Source organism: Nyctibius grandis, chromosome 2 (assembly GCF_013368605.1).
Source record: "Nyctibius grandis isolate bNycGra1 chromosome 2, bNycGra1.pri, whole genome shotgun sequence".
Taxonomy (NCBI): domain Eukaryota; kingdom Metazoa; phylum Chordata; class Aves; order Nyctibiiformes; family Nyctibiidae; genus Nyctibius; species Nyctibius grandis.
In genome coordinates this window covers 52,818,958-52,840,436 of record NC_090659.1, presented here as the reverse complement: position 1 = coordinate 52,840,436, position 21,479 = coordinate 52,818,958, and the positions used below count along the sequence as shown (strand labels likewise).

The window sequence follows — 21,479 nt, the reverse complement described above, 5'->3', positions numbered from 1 at the left end:
GCAGCCACCGAGATCTCCCTCAGTTTTTACGTCCACAATAGCTTTACTCCAGACTCCACCCAAACACACACTTTCCTGATAATCAATGACAGAGACACACGGTAACACCACATGAACATGAAATGACAAACTCAAGGGAACAGCTCTTCGGTTGTCTGGTTCTTACGACGCAAACAACTTTTATTAGAACAGGGTTCTAATTCCACAACAAAAGCACCAGAGAGTCATGTACGGCTTTTTTTCCACACAAAACTGTAGGAGAGCAGCAGGATGGAATTTGAAGCCTAAAATTATCTATACAGCTATCAGAAGAGAGTAGGACTGGTTTGAAAGGAGGAAGCAAAAGTGAAGAAGAATACTGTGATCAAATGTATTTTACAAATTCTTCCCAGTTAGTGACCAGGACATTTCCATCCCTTATATCATCCTCAGAGACACAAACTGGTCAAGTTTTATTAAGATTGTTCATTATTCCCCCGTTGGAAAAGCACACCAAAATACAGCACTAAACAATTTCATTACTGAACCACTTTACACCAGTTCTGTGGTAAGGAAAAATTTACAATATCCGAAATTACAATGAGAGAATTTCACACGGCCCATGCAAACTTCATCCGCTTGCTAAAAGCTGACGACTGCCTTGTCAGCAGCCTTTCCCTTGCACTGCAAGGGGTGTAATACTTATCAGGCTGCACACAGAAACTGCAAGAGGTGCTTCTTCTCCACAGGTGAGAGAATCTACGTGCCCAGGCTGCCCTATCTTCAACTGACAATGTATCTGCCACGGTCATCAAAATACAGCTCAGACTCTTAACTCTTAATACGAGTAGGCCTCTTTGAATGCAGAGCAAGATTCATGATAAACTTTATCAGTGATTCTTTTAACAACTAATGGCCTACAAAGCATTTGCTGAACTAGCGAGAAGGTGGCCCTAAATGCACATACTCAAAGCTTGCATCCTCCTTCCTCCAGCTGCTTTGCTGACCAAAGCCATTACAGTCCTACAGATGAAGTGGGAGGTGAGGAAGAGAGGTCATCCCTGCTTTGACTGGGAGCCATTTAATAAGGTTCCACGAGGTCTCTGCCCAAGGAAAGGAAAGGAAATAGGAGATGTTCTTAGGGACCCAACTTGTCAGTGGAGTAGCTCCATGCTAGTGCTTCACCAACCACGATGAGGCAGCCAGGTGACTATGGACAGTGTTTCACGGCCCTTGGAGCTGAGAGGAAGACAGCTGACCTATACTGCAGTCAGTGCTGGGCTGGCCAAGTGACACAGTACTGGTCTATGCTGCAGAAAGCCATGACCTGTCAGGACGGTCCACCTGGCAGCCTGCCAGCCAGATCCAGGTACAGAGTTTAGCTAATGCCTTTAATTTGTCTTTTAAGTTTTCACATGATGCCTGCTGATGGATCAGTTCACAGCTGGCTATTCATTTCAGAGGCAGGGATGGGCGTACAGCATCAGGGGATACTGGCTGCAGAAGGATACGAAGCCTGAGCATTGAGACCATCCTGCTGTGCCCAGCCAGCTCCACCCTGGGTCCTAGAGCCCCTACCCTGATGGCAGGGGATCTCCTAGCAAAACCAGGCTCCTGAGGAAAAGCAGCTGCAGGGGCTGGAGCAGCGCATAGGGAAGTACAGCTTGCAAACAGGCTGTTCCATGGACTCCAGCACCACAAGCTGTTCCGTTACAAAGACGCATAGTCTAAAAGACCTTTTTATGATTACTTGGGTGAGGAAGGGCAGAAGGAAAAGAGGAGGCGGTTTCAAAGTCAAAAATCCGTTCAGTGAGCTTAAATTTAAAGTGGAACTGGAGACCTGTTTTCAAATACAGGCTATTTAATTTTAAAAGCCCCTCTGCTCTGATGGCATGAATGAAATATGAAGTAACATTGCACTGTCCTTTGTTTATCCCCACTACAAATGTGACGGCAGCTTTGGCAGTAAATGAGCACCCTGATTTATTGCCTGACTTCATATTTATTAGGCCATGTTTCATAAAGGGATAAAGCCCCACCACTCCTGTAGCTTTCTAAAGATTTGGAAAAGGGACTAGAGCAGGAAACAATATTCCCAGAAGTCCCACATCTGACCAAGGAAAGGTCCTCCCATGAAAATATGGCAAACGGTAGCCACAAGGGCCCTTTTAGAAACACTGAAAAATAGGGAACATAGTCCAGATCAGAAGGCACTGCCGTTGTGGGCAAGGAAGAGCTCAGAGAGCTCAAGGTCAGTACAATGCACTGAATGTTTTTAAAACTATCACAAGTCCCTGTCCACCAAGAGACAAATTCTCTCTCGGATATTTCCATGGCTTTATTACCCCAGTAGCTTAGTCAAACTTGAAGACTCAGAACAAACAGTACACATGGGAATTTCCCAGCACATGGCTAAATTTTTTTTTTTTTTGTTCACATGATGTGCACCAGAGTATTTCTCTCCAACCAGAGACATTTTTCAAAACAACAACGGAGAAATCTCTCAAGTGTGTTCCCATTGTGTTTTAGTGTCTAGACCACAAGGATAGTCACAAGACAGGAAATTCCTCTGCCTTTCAGCAGCCTGACATGAAAAGAACAGGACCAGTTAGTTATATAAACATGGTTATACGTGTATTTCAACAAGTTATGCTGCTCTTAACGTTCATAATGGCAGTGGGGGATTAGATCCTTCTGCTTGTAAATCTCTACCAGTCAGTTTAAACAGCTCTCAAAAATCTGGTCTTTTTTTTTTTGTCTAATTCTTATGGTCATGAAATAAGAAAGAAAACTCTGCTCCAGCCATCAAATGAACCGATCAGCCAGTGACTTCTATGAGAACTCCCAGCTCTGATTCTCCCATAGACATAGTTTCAAATGCAAAGTCCCTTTTCCTATATTGAGTTTTTGTTGTTATTGTCGCTGTGGTTTTTAGTTATTAAGCAGGCAGATTCCAACCAGTTCTTCTACTCCCTCATCCCTTCCTTCCTTCCCGAGTGCCACCATCAGCCAGCTGGGCTGGCAAAACCCTCCGGGAGACACAAGCGGAGTGTGTTCTGTATGCACGTCGCTGCTCTCTCCTCCAGCATTTTTATGACTCTCAGCACTATATTACCTGAGCAGCCGAAACTATGTTATTGCCTCCCAACAGTATGAACCGAAGAACCAATTAACTGCTCTGCTTTGACCTGCAAAGCTTTCTTGTACCAGCTGTAGCAGCTCAGTATCTCAGTATGAAAAGCTTTGTTGACAAAAAGTTTTGTATTTCAGATATAAATTGTGGGAAGAATTGATTTCAGGTTTTCAGACTCAAGAGTGTATATTAAAAGCAATTTTAGGTGAGAAACTCCTCAAAATCCTAATGCACTGCAACTTCTTCACACAATGTGGTGACATCTTTCAGACCTCAGCACCGTCAGCACATCCCTTCCCAAAAAAAGTTGAGGGAACATACAGCCGAGTGCGCCATAGGGAGCTGAACAACACTGCCGTCGAAGCGGTAGCAGTCCTGGGACGAAGCTCAGAAGCAGCTCCATAACCAATCTGCCCAAACGGGCCATTTGCAGAAACACGACCTCATTTCAGCATTCCTAGTTTGCCTGGAGAGGTGGAGGAACTCACCACAAATAAAAAGACACTAAGGGAAGTCCAGCATGAGGGTAGCTTAAATTGAGAGCTGCAGTGCAGAAGCCAAAAGAGGGATGTAAGGGGGAGCCTGGGCACAACAGCACCACTGTTTCACTGAGTACACTCCCCCAGCCCTGCCTCTCGGTGGGCAGGGATGCCTCTTTCCTGCCTCATACTCCAGTAACCTCCCATAAAACGCAGGAGATGAGACAGAGACGAAGGCATAAACCAGCCAAAGATCAGATGATTTCTTAAGGATTAATGTAGCATGTCTCCACAGAGGAAGCAATAGTTTTGAAGGAAACAAAGACGACGGATGTGTCAGGGTACTCAGATCATGAGTGACGCAAACATAAATAAACCTAGAACAATTACATACAAAATTGAATCACAGACACTTGTCGTCTGTCTAAGGTACGTTTCAAACCAACAGATTTTACACAAGTTGGATTATACAATATTTTTGTTTACAAGGTCTACTATAGCATAAACTCTATCAAATGGTGCATTTCAAACAGCTTATATTTTAACATACAGCATTAGACATCAAAAGGACACACAGCAGGTTGTGTTTTTTTAAAGCCTCCTTGATTCATCTTTTCTTTTTAAAGATTTCACAGCATAGCTGTAGCTGAGAATGCAGCAAGTGATAAGCCAATAAAATACAGTTGTTTTAGAAAGACGTGAAGTGTGTTGACGACACCAACATGGACACAGTTCTTTGGACCTGTAGTAGCATAACACCACTAATGCATTAAATTGCATTAAATTGTCTAGGTGTGTCCTTTTGCACAAGTGTTCGGAGAGCCAGAGAGCTCCTCCAGTGGAGTCAGAGGGGTTCTGGAGCCTCAACAAAACTTTGTGTGGCTCTGAACGACAACACAGGGGCCACTGTGAGAAACCTCATTTAACATCCTCTCCCTGTCACATACACACAGTGTAGCAAAGGTTGATTGCACAAACCAACCAAAACAAAAGGAAGGTAAATGGCTGAACAACTCCTATGAAGGAAGATTAACAGTGCACCACATCAAGTTACTTAACAGAAGGACAACCTTATGCAATAACTCTCTGGAGCCAAGGAGTCTGGAACCTCAAGCTTCGCAAAACACATTTTTCATCAGCGCACACAAAACAAACAAAATCACCACCACCCTTCATCTCCCATTGCTATGCTGACTGCAGTTGCACCCAGTGAGGGACAAGGCCAAAAGCTGCACAGATCTGCCTTCTCATGCTGTAATTTCCACATCACGTACACATTGTACTCCCCTCTCGCAAACACACACGCACTCTTTGCACATCACTCTTACTTCTCTACTTCACAAGAGCATCTCCCATTCTACAGATTTTAACACACAAGATGTCATTAAAACCAAGTAGAAAATCATATTTTGGTTAGAAAGAGGCGAGGTTGAAAGTAACCATGGCAGAGGGAAAGACTGCCATTTTTACAAACTTCACAAAGCATTAACTTACAGCTCCCAAACACTGAACAAACAAAGCCAGACGTTTCCCCCAAACCCATGCAGCATTTTTAAAGGCCACCCCACAGGAGGAAGGACAGGGGCAAGCAGGCACAGGGTGTTGTGTGGAAAATGATTCACTTGCAGAAACAAACTGTAGACTCAGAGAGGTGAAATGATGGAAAACCCACTGACTTCTGTCAAGTCCGGACTTCCTCCTCAACACAGGCTGCCAAGAAAAGCTTTCTGCCATGCCATGCCAGATGGGTGAAAAAAACATGTTGAACAGTTAACTTTACCAGAAATTGTCACCAAGACATTCAGCCCTTCAAGTACATCCATTTGCTGGAATCGTCTGCGATTGATGAGCGGATAAACTTTCCCTTGACCACTTCTGTCTAGCAGCATCAGACCACTTTCAGTGCCCACTAACAAGTTCACTCCTAGAAGAAACAAAATCAAAGATCCAAGTTAGGCAGATTTTCCACATACTCTGATGAACTGATGCTTGATACAGCAACTGCCTTGTTTCAAGAAGGTCTAACCACCGTTGGTTAGGTCTCAGCTGCCTGTAGCCTAAAAGATCTCATGACGTAGAGGCTCTCTACATTACCTGCCCACAGTGACTACTGACATGAAACTGCAGTGTTCAAGAGAGTGAGAGACTGGTAGACCACGGAGATCTTTCTAGAGTACCAGTTCCCAAACAAGAAGGAACGCTAATGTTGGAGGAGTGGTGAGGCACAAAGTGGTACCCCAGCTTATGTATTCCAAAGCTGTATTAGCTGTTGCTAGGGGGGTTGGTAACAGGATGCTCTTGACAAGGACATTACAAAAAAGCAGTGGGGTAGGGGCTTGGTCCCCACTGGGAGAAACAGATTGTGGTGCAGCCCCTCCTGTGAAAGGACAGGCACAGGGTTGGTCCTCAGCTTCCCAACAATCTTTTCCATCCCAATGTTAAAACTAGAGGAATTATAGTGATCTTGTGTTTCCACAGATTTCTCTTAAAGATCAAGATGAGAAAAGTCAATAAGCCGGTTTCTTTATACAAAGGTCCAAACATCCACTCGAACTGGAACTTCCAAGAGTCCATAAAACCTTAGTATTTAAAATCAATTACATTTTTTAGCAATAAATATATGTGTATATATATATATGAGACTAGGTTTTAAAAATCTATTAATATATTATCACTCTTAAATTTCATAACTATTTATTTGCAATAGTGTTTCAGTCCAGGAGCTCACAAATTGTGCAGAGACAGGTCAGATACAGTACAGGGAATGGAAATCAAACCAAATGCATGACTCGGTTTATTAGACTTCTGTGTTGCAATCCCAATGTAAAACTTGTCATCCTTAAGCATAATAAAATAAAGAAACAAGAAAAACAAAACTCACACAAGGTAATCATAGTTGTATTGCTTAATGGCCTTAATCCCTAGTCAGACAATTAATCCCCAGATATAACACTGGTGCCAATGGATGTATCATCCGGGCTGATCCCATAATGAACCTTTTCTAATGAAGCACGTGGGCCCAGTGCACAGGAGTCTGTCTGTATCTCCGTGCGGTCAGAATCTATAGTAGTGACATGCCTTCTTACTGTATTGAAAAAAGCCATTGCTCACAAGGATGAGGAACGCTACCTGAACAACACCCTGGCCACCAGGCATGGGAGCGGTTTCCAAAAGGGAGGGCACACATTCATCCTGACCCAGGGGGTACAAGGTGTCTCCCAAAGGGGACAGGATGTTGGGGAGAAACAGAGCAGCAGCCAGGAGGAGGTAATGATGGGGAAGGTGCCTGAGCTGCTGGTGCTGGGGCACTCTGAAAAGCCTCTGGCTGGATGAGAAAAACAGACATAGCCCATGGAGTGGTCAGAAACCATCATGCATCTCTGTTTTCCTCTCTCTTGCCTTTTCAGTAAGGAAACTTCAGAGGTCCCAGCAGTCCACAGAAACCATCACACCTCTGTGCTCAGATTTGCTGCTCTGCTACTCCTCTGCCTCCTCCAGGCAGGAGAGCCCATGGATGCAAGTAGGCACAGAGCCTGCCTTGGGAGAGGGCCTGCTTCCCTACCAGGCTCTCCTTCAGCTGCTGACACCTCCTCCATCCACTTCCTGCCATCCTCCTGCCTCTGCATCCCCCACATGGGTCTGCACCCCCTGGATCCCATCCCACAGCCTGCAGGGGCATTTCACCCCGTCAGCGTTTCACGCCAACCATCTCCTGTACTGGGAGACATTGTCAAACTGGGAAGCGGCAGAAGGAAGCAGGCAGAGCGAGGCACGCACTGAGTCAGGGCTCGGCACAGGCTGCAACTTTACCAAACCAGCCAAGGAAGCGCCCAGCAGTTGGTCTCCTTCCTGCAGCTCCAGGACCCATTGATTAAAGCTGTAAATGATTCAGCTTTGACACATATTTTTGTTATTTTTTCCAGCATGGATTACAATTCAAAGCAATCCACATGCAAACTGCTCCCTCAGGGTCCCTTCCCCTCTTTGCACATCAGGGCTCAATCACTCCCACCTCCACCCTCATCTCTTCCTCTGCTGCCTTTGTGGTGCAGTTGTTTCTGCTTCAAGTTTACATGTGTGCCCGTCCCTGACCCCTTCCCTTAGCAATATGGATTTTGAGATGAAACTAATGAGGTACTATGCTGGTGGCAAGCAGTGCCTGTATTTTAAAAAGCAGGCACTGTCTTTATTCACAGCCAGCAGAGCTCTTCTATGGCCACCCTACGATTAAGCAGTTCTGTTTTTTCAAACAAATTGAAATGCTTCCTGAAAAAGTACAGGCTCTCTGTGGAGGCTGGGTGTAAAAATCTATGCTACTGCATCCACGTCATTAACATTGACTTTCACCACTCAGGACTGGAAGAAACAGCATCATAGACCTAATGCAACCAGCAATCTGCCAGATACTATGGCATTACCACTGGTAAAGGCAAAGCAAAACAAAGCAAAGCAAGCCTCCCTCTTTTTGAATAAGAAACATCACCATGAAATGGCTTAACTTGCTTAAGGGTAAAGGAAGCTAAACCTTATCAAGAAACAAGCATGTGTACCAGCTTGCATCACCATCAGTTTGGCCCTAAATGTTCAACAAGGAAGTGCTTTGTTATAGCTGTAAAACACCTCTAGGATTTTACACCTATACTTTCAATCACCGTAACAGTCAGATACATAGATCAAAGAAATATAAAACCATTAACACAAATTGCTACTGGCAAAACAAGGCAGATCACAGAAATTATGAGTCATCTTTACTGATCCCATATGATTTCTCTCTGCCTTCGCCCTCTCAGAGCCTGAAAGTTTACGTTTGCACAAGTCTTCATTTTATCAGAGAATTATTCATATGAATACATGCAGAAATAGCATTGGGGTAAAAATTCTTAACAGTAAATTCTGGAAATAAAGAAAACAGCAGATAGGAACATAAGGTTCCGGGAGAGCTATTTAATTGACATGGCTTTGCAGGCAGGAAGGATTAGGACAACAGTGCTGTTCTGAGAAACAAGAAATGCTTTTTTAGTTCCCAAAAGAGAACTAAAGCCTTGGAAAGCACTGTGAAAATGGAAACAAGAGAAGTGCACCTATACAATCATTGTGTGACTCAGGGGAATGGCCAACTCTTTTCTTTGGTTTTTAAAATGGTATGCATGTACATCTACAGTCTGTTAAGTTTAGGGATACCAGATAGATATGTACGTAATATACATAAGCATCACCTATTAACATCTAGATAATGAAAAGGTTCAGGTGGCCTCATAGATTCTGGCCAAGAAATTACACAGCAGAGAAAAGCTCTCGCTGGGTTTTGCAGCAGCGATTCCACATTAGAGCAGTGCTTATTGCCTGCTGCAAGTCCTTCACCAGCGTAGGATCCTGACTAATTGTCTGATACCGACACAAATTATCCCTTGTGACAAGAAGGCCAGACACACTTGGTCAGCTGACATCCCATACCCAGCTTCTCTCAGCCCTAACCACTCTCAACGAAACCAAGCCACAGTCTCACCCTGGAAAATGTTCCTCCTACCCTTTTCTTTTCTCTCTTCCTTCCTACAGAAACTGATGACTGAGGCAGAAAGCCATCTTATGAAACACATCTTAATCAACCTTTGCAAGAACACATTAGCAAGAGGATCAAGAAGATTATGATTTTTCAAATGGAATACCCCATGTGCACCAGGTGTACAATGCAAAGATGACCACAAGTTCCCAGATGTTGCAAGAGATACATTAACGGGGGCTAGAGAGAAAAGGACATCCCGATCAGCTGAATGAAGTCTAAACTGTGCCATCAGAAGCATATATACAGCAGTGGGAAATTATATCAAAAGCAGAAGCAGCATAATGATAATCAGCTCTTGCAACAAAAAGATGTAAACAAGCATTGAATAAATGTAGACAAACAGCTAAGGGTTCAGAGAAACGGTTTCGAAGATCTTAAGCTCATACTGGCACATCTGCACTTCAGAAGTGCAGAAGGCAAGGGAAGAACAGGTTTGCATTACCCCATAAGGCAGCACACAGGATCTCAGAATTGAATCTCTTCTTGTATTTGCGAATCTCTGGGGTATCACTCTGTGGCCGCGTATTCGTGGGATTCACATTGACAACTGATCCTTTCCGTGTAGGGTCTTGCCTTATTGCCTCTGATCTCATTGCTTCACTAGAAAATCCTACTGAAAAAAAGAAAAGCAAAGTGCATGTAATAACCCTTAAGTGCTAAATTCTGGCCCTATTTTCTTTACACCAAACAATGCATATCAGTAGCTGAGAATATTGAGCAAGTCTTTCTTTTTGTAAGAAATGTAAATGGAAAAACGAAATAAACTATGCAATCCATTGCAAATCAAATAAAAAGCATGATGGTAACATTCATAAGTACTTTAAAGAGCCACTGAAGTCATTGAACCCTTTTTCAATTGTCATCTTCAGCTACTTTACTTACCCACAGAAGTCACAGTTGTCCCACTAGATGGAGAAATCTGTAGTAATCTGGGGTCTATAAAAGGTGTAAAGGAGGAGGAAGATTTGTGTTTCTGGAGTGTGTTACTAGCGGACTGAGTCTGCAATGTAAATTTCAACTTTATTAATATTAACGACAATAAAAAGCACGGATAACAACAACCAACATTTTTAAGTCACTACAGAATTATGCTACAGAGCCTCCCCAAGCTTTTATACTTCCTTTATAGATACACAATGCACTGCAGGCAGCACACCTCAACTATATTCATATGCACACTGCACTTGTTACAGAGAAATGCAATTAGCTGAACTGTCATCGCTGTAATCTCAGCTGCTAGCGAAGATTTTTAGGATTGGCCACTACAGTCAGGCACAAAGCAAGGGAATGTCTCTTTTTTAAAAAATCTGCTTAAATGTGTGTATACTATCTTATCTGCAAGCTGTCCACTACCTACAGCTTTGGTATTTATGAAGCATCTCCTAAAGTGAGCTAGTTTAGTAAATTATGAAGTTTGATCCTCTTGGCTTGAGCAACAAAATCGGAACCATCTGGGATGAAGCGTTCACTTCTACGATGGATTATGTTTCAGTGTCCATTACTGTTCATTCTCCCTATTTTGTTTAACCTGAGCCTCTTGCCAGAAAGCTGCAGCAGATTCTTCCACCTTTATTTGACAAAGAAACATATTAAACCTGTATCAAACAAAGGGGCTCATTAGTGTGGAAGGTGTAGCAAACAGTGATATGAAGCTATGAATATGTAGTGGTTAAATCACTGGTGCTTGCTGAGTTATGTGGTCTAAACATGAAAAAACATGAAGAAAGGAAGAAGACAAGTGAAATGATGAACTGTTAAAAGTGGAAACGGAATGACTTAAAAACTCTTGCCAGTTTAGTATTAGTGACAACATTGCACACTGAAGCAGAATGGGACAAGTGGAAAAAAAAAAAGCGTATCTATGAAGGGCGTGCATGTGGGTAAGTTATACCAAGCAGTACTGGGTTTTTGCTCAGCTTTATGCAAACATAGTTAGAGACACTTCTTTATCATCAAATAATCTTCAACCTCTGATCTTTCTAAGCCTCTACTCTCTGCACAAAAAACAGCAACGGGTCTTAGGAGTGTATCACTCCCTGCACAGCTCAATACCGAAAGGCTCCTTCGCCACCAGCTACTGCCACAGCCTCCACTTCCCAAGCTCAGTTAACTGAACCCCACTTATTTATTGCTTAGATCAAAGTAATGAGCAAGCCTATCTCTGGATCAATCAACTGATCTCTATAACCTACAAGACTGTGCTTTTAGCAAGATCAAAGACCAACGAAGCGTAGCTGAAAATTAAGTATTATGCTAAGCGAATTTCCAGAAGGAAACCTTCCCACCCACCCTCCTGCTACCCGGTTCAGAAGCATTTTTGATCCTGTGGTAAACATGTGCATTGCCATCAGCCTGTCCAGCTCACCGAAACCTCTCCTTCTTGTCACAGCACTTGCACGCCTACAGGGCAGGACGGCTCTACCCTGAGAAGCAGCAGCTTCTTTTCACCGAGTTTTGCTCCCCCTGTACCACTCCTGCTTGCATACAGAAAGACGCTCTCCCCGAGAGCCAGGCTGGCCACCCAGCCACGACTGGAGCCACCATGGTGCGTTCCTCACTTACTGCTGGGGTTGGTAAGGGGCAAATGGTGCCCTTTGTTCACACGTGTGCACCTCCTCTACGGCGAGGGGTTACACACACGTGAAGGACTGGGCTTGTCCACCAGCGCTCGGTGCGTAAGGGAAGGTACCATCCCAGGACGAGCCCAGGACAGCAAGAGGGAGCTTCCCCCTGCGGCAAACCAGTGCTGGTGAAGAACAGTCATCTTTACGCAGCTGCTTTTCAGAGTTCACACATACTTGGAAAAAAAACCAAAGATTTTCCCCCATTCATTATTCCAAAACAACAATACCCCAGGCTTTTACAACCCTCCCGGGCAACACCTGATTTGTTCACCCAATCCCCATGGCAAGCTTTTAAGAGCAAAATCCCTCCGTGGCCACTGCCGTTTCCTCTCCCACAGGGTGAGTTTCCACAAGCAGCTCCTCATATGTGCAGAGTTACTAGCCCAGCCTTTACTGACAAAGCCAAAATTAACCGCTAATTTTTAAGAGGCACACTGCTTGCAATTAGCCTGCTCCCGGAATAAAACAGAAATAAAAAATAAGAGAGTATTGGCTTGAAAATGCAGTAGTCAAGTTTAGTTTAAAACAAACGCCATGCAATTAATGACTCACTAAGAGGAAGCAAAAATAGTAAACTGGCAAGTTTGGCGTGGGACTGCTCTAGAGTTAAGGGCTTCTTACACAGAACTGAAATGTGTTATTTGGGGGTTGGGAACGAAGGTGACAGAAAAAAAAAGCAGGGGAGTTTGGCTGGAGTTCCTTTGCAAACTAGCTACTAGGCAATGCTGCTATAACCCTACGAAAGCAGCCAGCTGTGGTGTAAGACATACCTCATTAGTAGTTAGCTTGTCCTGGGGTGTCTGTGGGGACATGGTGGGTGTCGGCTGGCTGGAGGATGGGGAGGAGGAGGTGGAGGAAGTGGAGGAGGAATGGCTTTGCTGTAAGAGATCTGGCAAGAGGTGAATGCGACCGGCAAAGCCATTGCTCTCATGATGGCTGGCACGCTTTTTGTCAACTGTACTCTGTAGAAAAAACAGGCACACTTGTCTTGCTCAAGTGCTGCTTAAAGGTCTGTATCCCTAACAACCTCTCTCCTTCTCTCCCTTGCTCTCTTCCTACCTTTTAACATTTTTTTTTTTTTTTAAATAAGCTGATAATCCATGCCTTGATGCCTGGATGGAAAGGGAAAGTGGGCAGAGCTACTAGAATTCAGCAAATTCCCACCTCTTCTGGCAGGCAAAAACTTAGCTCATGTGGTGACTCGCATGGCCAGTTCCACTAATTAACAACAGAGTAACTGTGCCAGTAAGTCTTCCACCACAATGCAGACAAGCACATTTTTGGGGGTGGGGGGAGGATTTCCTCCCCTCTTGTTTTGTTTAAAACTAACTTAAATCCTATACAGATATGAGCTTGGAGTGTCTGGTGAATGCCTTCAGCTAACTATTTAAAACAATAAGCATGAAATCTTAATTTTCAAACCAGAGGGCTCAATTAAGAAATTGGCATTCAGTTGTGAAATTCAGAAATGCGATTACCGAGGGAACTCCTATAAGCTAGCACGCTCATTAACACACGAGCTCATTTAAAAGCAGGGAATCATTATCTTTCAGCGGCACAAAAATGCAATATTTTCAGAATCAAAGGCAACAACACAGCACTCTAGCTCTGTCCACATTCTCTCCCTCGCCACCTATTTTGCTTCTCCGTTCCCCCACACTAACTGTTAGACGAATTTGTATGTACGTGTGTGTGTGTGTGTGTGTGTGTGTGTGTGTTATCTGGGTGGTCTGTATGCCCTCAACTACAATCCTCAACAGGTTCAAAACAATTTAAAAAAATACTGAATGCTCCCCCCAGCCTCCCTCCCAGCCCCACTCCTGAGAGCCACGTTTGGTTCTATGGCAAAACTAAACTAAGTTCTTGCTCCAGGTACTTGCTCCACAGCCTGCAGCTTTTCTACCCTTCTCTCCCACAGACTTTGAGGTACTCTGCATGGTGCTGCCATGGGTGTCACTGGAAAGCATGCAAAACAGTAGCAAGGGGTGAAGGGCTACTCTCCTCTTTGCATGCATCAAACATCTTGCTCATCTGAAATTCACTACAGCTGTGTCTCGGTAATACGAACAACAAACATAATGTAGAAACAGCATGAGTGAATGAGCGAGTGGGTTAATGAGCACAGAAAAGGTGCAGCACTGCACAGGGAAGGAAAAGCAATACCTGTCGGACAATTAAGGTGCCCTCCTTAGAAGGAGTCAAGGCAGGTTCACTCTCCACATCGTCATGGACGATCATGGTTTTCACTGACTCTGTTTCACCATTGCTCAAGTTCAACGTTGACCTATTTGCCAGACAAGAAATAACTGGAGTAAGATAATAGCACTTGTGCCCTAGCTTTCGCTGCCCTGCACCAAGGCACACTCAAAATTAATCTCTATTATGACCAGAGTGGATGCCTAGAAAAGCTTCTCTATTAAAAACAAAGTCAGGAGTTTGTTAAACACCACTTCTTGTTTTATAACAAATCAAGGGAGAAGAGGAAAAAGATATAATTTATAGAAGCCTACTTCTTGAAAAGATTACCCTCAATGTTTGAAAATGTGAATATACAAGGCTGCTATGTCTTGCTCATAGATTGTTGTAAGCTGAAAGGACTAACATACAAGTCAAAATACCCAACGTCCTTTTCCTTCAACCCCCTAAGAGGGAAAACAGAAACAAAACACTTAGAAGAACTAACACTGCTCGGACATCATCTGGTCCAGAAGTAGATTCATCTGCTCCTTCTTGTTCCATATCATCATCTTCCTCATCCGTCGTCCCTGACTCCTCACTTGAGGATGAATAATCTGTTACTTTATGTGGAGGTCGCACATCCTCTACCGCTCGCAATTCCTTTGCCAATGCAGTTAAATCCTAATGGGAGAGGGAGGAAAAAACTGATGTTGCAAGGAAGAGAGAAGAGTTTGCAAGACAATCCTGCTGGATTAGTGCCTGAGTTTTCTCACTTGTCTATCTCTGTGTTTCCATAGCCCCAGCAGTATTGTTTCCTTTGATTTATACATTCCTGATAGTTACCAAAACTCACTTTCTGATAAATTAAAGCACCAAAAGAGTCAACCTAAGGAGGCCTTGCCACATTACAGAAAAATGTGCATACTCTGAATCCAAACTATCCTGATTGTGACTTCAGTTTATCCCATTATACCATCTGAAGGACATGTACAAGCACCCAGACCCACTCTCACACAGGGGCTGACTGTCACAGTTCATGTTCCTACACTTCGCAGGTTAACAGCACCCACCACAAGAAATTCAGGCAGCAAGGTAGCAGAAAGATCCTAAGACTTATTGAGCCACCCAAGGCACAGTCGCAGAGAGCTGATCTCCTTTTGATCCATTTCCAGTTGCATGGATCCACGCTGAGTTCACCTGAGAGGTCAGATTCATTAGCACCAGCTCAGTCGCACACGGCTGTCAAACAGTATGGGACATAAGCTGCTTTTCTGTCTGCAGCTTGGAGTGTGGGCAAACCAGGTTTGCAGTCAGTGCAATCTGCTCTCAATTGTGCAGCTATGCTTTATTTAGCTGAATACAGTTTATGGCAAATATTTCACACATTATACTATCAGAAGTGAAGGACCAACCTCTGTTTCTTTAAGAAAGCAGCTTTAACTGACAGATTTGGGTGCTACTGCAGCATTATAATGGCAAGAGAAAAAAGGAACTTTAAGGGAAGTTGGAAACACCATGAAAACGCGTTGTGATTCCCAAGATACAACTGGACATAGAGCTGTAATCAACTGTAACAGCAGTCAAATAGAGAAACTGTCAGAAGTCTTTCACAGAAAACAGCAACAATTTAAGGTCTTACCACTTCTCCCTGCACCGTTCAGCCCAGCATTGGCACATTCAGGTTAAATGCATGATCATTGGTCCAGCCCCAGGAAGGAAGCACAGGATGGAAAGAGAGAAAGGCAAAGGTTAGGAAGGAAGAAGACCAGAGAGCAGAAATCAATTCCAGAAGCAGAGCAAATTCTAATGTTTAAAGTACTGTGATATGTGCAGGCAACTGCAGAGCCCAGGACATGCTGCTGTGCCCACAAGTACAGACTCCAGCTCAAGCTGAAGTTCATCCCCAACGGCATCGTGAATGGAAGCTCACACTGTACTTCATGTGGGCCTATCAGAAAGAGAGAGCGGGCAGGGGAAAGTGGATGCAACTTACAGCAGGCTTGACAGGTCTGAAGACTTCCTTTTTCTCTTCAGGCTTTTTAGGTGCACTTTCATGACGCTGCGATGGCGAACCCTCTGATTTGGATGATGCTGCATGTGTCAAGACCCCAAAAGGAAAACAGAACAAAACAGATTAAGCAGAGAGCTAAAGTATGTTTTCTTACTTCACTTTGGAGTGGGAAAGAGAGGTGAGAAGGCTATCAGGTGGTGCCTGACAGCAAGACCTAAGTTTCACTGGTTCACTATTACATTGTCTCTGAAGAACTATACAAAAAAAACTTCATAAGCTGTGATCTGTATAGGTGCAGCTGACCTATGACTGAAGCCAAAGTAAACTGTCACACAGTTGTAAATCAAAGAGGGTAACTCGAGTGTGGCCACAAGCTGGAAAACCTGCACCAGTATCCAACATACCCCAGCTGAGACCTATCTGTAGCAGTCTGCACCCCTTTAGCAACCACCAAGGTGATAGGCAACAAGCATGAAAAATGTGCCCTTGCACACAGGAGGAAGTGAGCTATGAGAGTATGGAGATTCGGCACATGGGAAAACATAGCAGCGACTGAACATGAATCAGAGAACAGGAAATACTTTCAGAACTTCTGCACCCACTGCCTTTCCCAAGCAAGGACACAGAGCCAAGGAGGGTACTGAAAGCTAACCCATCTTTGATACCACATGCTCAAAGGTCTTTCCCAGTGAGGGCTATCATCCTTCTTCATTACTGAGTATTCATGACTTAATAAATTTAGAAACACGTTATGAAGGGTGGGGGAAGGACTTACATCTCATCCGAAATCGCTCTCCAGACCCACTTTGAGAGCCAGGGTGGGAGCCAGGCTGTGAGCCGGAGTTGCTTGAACCTGAAGAACTGCCACTGCCCGGCCTTGGTACGAGCTTCTCCACCCTTTCCCACAGCAGACGAGGCTCTATATTGCTGTATCAGGGGAGGGAGGAAAGTCTTTGTCACGCACTTCAGTTTCAGATTCCTGTTTCTAAACTCAAACATTACTCTTCCTCAGTGTTTTGCTAATAACTCATCTGAAAGAGCACTTAACACTGAGCTGAGGGCATCAGTGATGCCTCACAATGCAAGCAGTGGCTCCCTTTGAAATACCTATTACCTTATTTAAGATGGTAAAAAAAAAAGTTCAGGTGGGTATAAGCTATTCTTTTTATTTGGAACTGGCTATCTGCCATTCTTATGTATCTAACCTAAAGTGGATAGTTCTCTCAGCCTGCATGTGGCAGGTTTGAAATTGGCTCAGAAGTGCCCAGGCCACCCAAGCACAAGCCAAAAAGCCAGCACTGCCTGTCCCTCTCAAAATACCCTTATCCCTCTCCAGTGAGCCAATTCCAGGGTGGCCTGTCCACGGTGCTCTGCTGAGCTCTGGAGGCAGCCCCTTCGTCCCCCTTCCTGACCTCAGATGCTCTGTGTCACAGCTGACGAACGCTTCTCCTGCTCTTAAAGTCTGATTCTGGCTGAGAGGCCAAAAAGTTTCTGAGATCAGTTTGCTTCAGATGTTATAAACACTTCTGCTGCCAGTAATCCTCACAACTACACCCAAGATGACCTGTTGCACCGAAAGACAAGATGTTCATGAATGGCCACACTTTTTCAGTACTCTTAAGGATATTTTGAAATTATTGCAAAAGTTACAAGGCAGGCAACTCAAAAGAGGAGAGAGAAGAAATTTTGCCAGTGTTTGCTGGCACACGTGCTACACCAAGGGAAATTAATATTAATCATTACAGAAAAGGGATCCAAATTCATTTTCCTTTCATATCCAAGAGACAATGCCAAAAGCTCTCTGAAAAGGCTTTCCAAGAGCCTTTTCCTTCCAACTCAGGAAGGCAAGGACATGTAGGCTTACAAACCTTGTGGAGTTTCTTTGACCTGCTTGGTTATTTTGCTGCCCACTGCCCTGCAGTGGAGAATCACGGCGGGACAGGACTGGCGATCGGGACGTTGTTCTCACAGGCACCTTGGGAGAAAAAAGGTCGTGTTAAACCCATGAAGAGGAGAGAGGAAAGAGGAAGATTAAACCTTTTCTGCTTACAGAATATATTCTTAAGATTTTAACAACACTTATCTAAGTCCAAGCCAGCACCAACGACCAAAATAAATAAACACCCAAAAAACCAAGAGCCTTAGTTGGGATGCTGTTCAGATTTTGAAGAGAACTCAAAGTTTAATCTTAACATTAAGTAGTGTTTAATAGTTACCACACGAACACATACACACCCCCCTACCCTCCAACTACTGAGACATTTAAAAAGAATATGGCATTTTGACTGAAGCAGGGAAGGCACAAAGCAATTTGCTGAAACAGCATGAGAATTAGAATAAGCTCAGGGGAACCAAACAAAAGCCTGGGAATGGATCAGCAGAAGGCAAAGACTGGTGGGGGAGCAAGAATATACTCAGAAGAAGCAAATCCCAGTGGATGGGGGGGGGGGGTGGGGTGGGAGGGAGAGAGGAGGAGGAAATATATTGAATGTTTCCTTTTTATTCAATTCCATCTCAATTTTAAATACGTGTATGATTCATAGTTTGGGTTGCTAACAGATGAAGAGGAAAATTAACTCTGAGCAATAACCTCAGGGATATTTTAAATTCTTTCCTGAATATGGTAATGTTTTGTTAACTTTGCATAATAAATTGTCTCTCTGAAATAGCTGCATTCTATAAATAATTGCCAATTTTATATGAAGCTTCAATATTGTACTTGAGGTTGATTATCATTAACCCATTGACTGAACACCTACATTATGATCTGCCTTCTAAAATACTGTTACCAATGCTGGCATAAGGGCATGGTCTTCCCAGTGCCCAGGGTATCACATCCTTAAAAAAAAAAGTCATAATTAATAATAAAAAAAATAGCACACATCTGTCTTTCTACTCCTTACCCTTGGAGGCACCTCGTCACTGTCTGATCTAGCCCAAGCCTTTTGGGTGGGGTCAGGTACCTCCGACTTAGAGTCAGAACTCTGATTTAGCACTTCACTGCGTGAAGGTGGATATGGGTCCTGGGAACGAAGATGGTGATGAGCAAATTTGGGAGAAGGGTCACTGAAGGAATGGGATCGCGAGACAGGGGAAACATTGTTCTTGAGAGATGCCAGATGGGACCACTGTACCTTACAAGAAAACAAAACATAAAACATTCAATGCGCTCAGTATAACTGGCTTTCCAATTAACACAGAATAAAGGCAGGTGGGGCGGGCAGAGACAAATTGGTTATGGCATTAGGTAAGCATGGGGTGGAATCAATGCACTTAAAAGCAAGGCAAGCGCCCAAAGAACGTAACAGACTGAAAATACAGCACATATGCATCTTTTGTGAGATACGCTCTCCACATACACATACACTGGTGCCCAGAAGAAAAGGGGACCCAATATCTGCACTGTGAGCCTGAGACCAAAGGCCACTCAAGACAGAAGTCGCCTTCCATTCCCCCTGGTCTTCAGTGGGCTTTGGTCAGGTCTCATGGCAGCACCGGTGGGTTGGGAAATTTGAAGTGGATATCCAATTGAAAAAACGTACAAAATTAAAGAATGCTGTAAAATGTGCAATCCGACAGACATTTACGTTACCTATTAAAATTAGGAACTAGATACAGTTTCAAACTTTTGGAGAAAGACTACAACACAAAAGCCTTTATTCCTTCACAATCATTGCAATATATATAAAAAAAACATAATATATATTGTATATATGTATGTACAATGTATATTATACTTACACCACATATATACTATACACTGTACATATATACATATTTATACACAAACTAAGCACACACATACAAGGACACATATTCAACTACATATACTAAGAAGGCACAACAGTGACTCCAGAGTTAAAATTCCATTGGGATTTCCATTGAAATCCATATCGACCCTTCAGCCTACTCTCACCTTCTGCATAAACCTGCATTTCAGAGTTAATTTCTGAAACTAAGGAGGAGGAAAGGTTGTCATGGAGGAACACACTGTGTTCACACCTAATTATTAAGCAAAATTTTGCTTTCAACCCCAGTTTCAGTAGGCTGCTTGTATTTGTTTTTATATGATTAATATTTCCTCAATTTTAATACACACAGCTGTTGAAGAGCCTGATTATCCTTAATATGAGTGGAAGACCCAGACTTTAGAAGTAATTGGCACAAGGAGCATGAAGATACAAGTCCAATATTTTGAAATAGTCATAGAGGTTTGAATAAAAGCCAGGAATTAAAGAGTAAGAGATGAAGTTCTCCCACTCTCCCGTCTGCTCAAATTCTCCTGTTGCCCAAAAGGGTTGCAATACCTAGTCACAATCAGGGATAGTTTTAGCTTGCATTGTCATCAACAGACTTAATTTGGGAGAAGAAAATTCTGCACGGAAACAGAGGAACTGAATGCAGAACTATACTGTTTAATTTAGCATATCTAAATCGCTCAGAATTTATGGGCTATGTCTAAGTTTTAGACAAAGGTTACTTCTTAAATTCATGCTGTAATTCCTATCAGATACAGATGCCAAGATCTGGAGGCTTTTCATCAGAAAACAACAGAATGACAGCAGCCATGCAGCTCAGTGGTTTCAACCTCTTTTTGATTTTCCAGGGGTGGTACAGAGCTCTGTTTAGTAACTGTAAGCCTACTGACAACAAACTTGCTTTTCTTAGTCATGTTTTGTAAATCTCTTTGAAGCACTGCTCATACTATTAAAAACCACTTGTTTAGTTAGCTTTTTCCACAAGAATTTAAAAAACTAAGCCAGCTCATTTCTTTCCTGAGCATCCTTTTTAGTAGTAAATATCTTGCACAGATCAAATTTTGAACTATAAAAGTGTACTGCAACTGTCACCAGTGTTTAGTGCACCATTCCACTGTAGCACAGATAATAACACACTGCAACTGTTCTAATCGAGCTCTAATACATATTAAAAAAACCCAACACAACACCAAAACCATAAATCCATCAGTTCATCAATAAAATATGCAAAAATAGACAAAGAGCAAATCTACTGAATAAGTTGCTTTATGTAACCCTTTACATAAGATGTTCTAAGTGACAAGATCTGCAAATTTGAAGGAAACATGTTGGGACTTCTGCATTTCCTCCAGGCTCCCGAGATTTTCCTGGGCACTTACCTGGGGCTCCATCGGCCTCTGCAGGGCAGGCTGAGCAGGTTCTGAGTTTCCATTGGAAAAGGACTCTGATCTTGAAGGCACTGGTGGCTCCAACACTTTGCCCACCTGTTTAGACTGTGCTTCAGGGGAGCCCTGATTAGTTTTTCTAAATCTCTCCTCCACCTAAGCCAAAATAAATGGAAGTTAAGTCCGGAGTCAATAAAACCAATTACAGTAGAAATACAAAGGTGACTACCACCTTTCTTTTACCATAAAGAAAACAAATACATTTGAAGCTTGGCATGATTTTTTTCCCTACCACTTTCACCAGCACTGTAAAACACAGAGTGAACTACACCAAAGTGGCAAGTATGCCAATACGGAAAATCCATACTA

General features: G+C 43.3%; 1 protein-coding gene across 7 annotated transcripts in view; it reads right to left on the bottom strand.

Annotated features, from left to right (window-relative positions):
* Positions 1 to 21,479, bottom strand: part of MAP4K4 (mitogen-activated protein kinase kinase kinase kinase 4) — a 173,099-nt gene that overhangs the window by 9,174 nt on the left and 142,446 nt on the right. For 2 of the 7 annotated variants that reach the window (XM_068425227.1, XM_068425230.1), the window contains 11 exons: positions 21,105 to 21,266; positions 18,871 to 19,101; positions 17,836 to 17,942; positions 16,743 to 16,894; positions 15,950 to 16,047; positions 14,462 to 14,637; positions 13,942 to 14,062; positions 12,549 to 12,740; positions 10,037 to 10,154; positions 9,597 to 9,767; positions 5,372 to 5,515 (listed from right to left, as the gene is read on the bottom strand). In XM_068425227.1, the coding sequence (XP_068281328.1) occupies positions 5,372 to 5,515; positions 9,597 to 9,767; positions 10,037 to 10,154; positions 12,549 to 12,740; positions 13,942 to 14,062; positions 14,462 to 14,637; positions 15,950 to 16,047; positions 16,743 to 16,894; positions 17,836 to 17,942; positions 18,871 to 19,101; positions 21,105 to 21,266 (1,672 nt within the window). The remainder of the gene's footprint in view (positions 1 to 5,371; positions 5,516 to 9,596; positions 9,768 to 10,036; positions 10,155 to 12,548; positions 12,741 to 13,941; positions 14,063 to 14,461; positions 14,638 to 15,949; positions 16,048 to 16,742; positions 16,895 to 17,835; positions 17,943 to 18,870; positions 19,102 to 21,104; positions 21,267 to 21,479) is intronic. The other 5 variants (XM_068425231.1, XM_068425234.1, XM_068425229.1 and 2 more) reach the window with 4 other exon arrangements.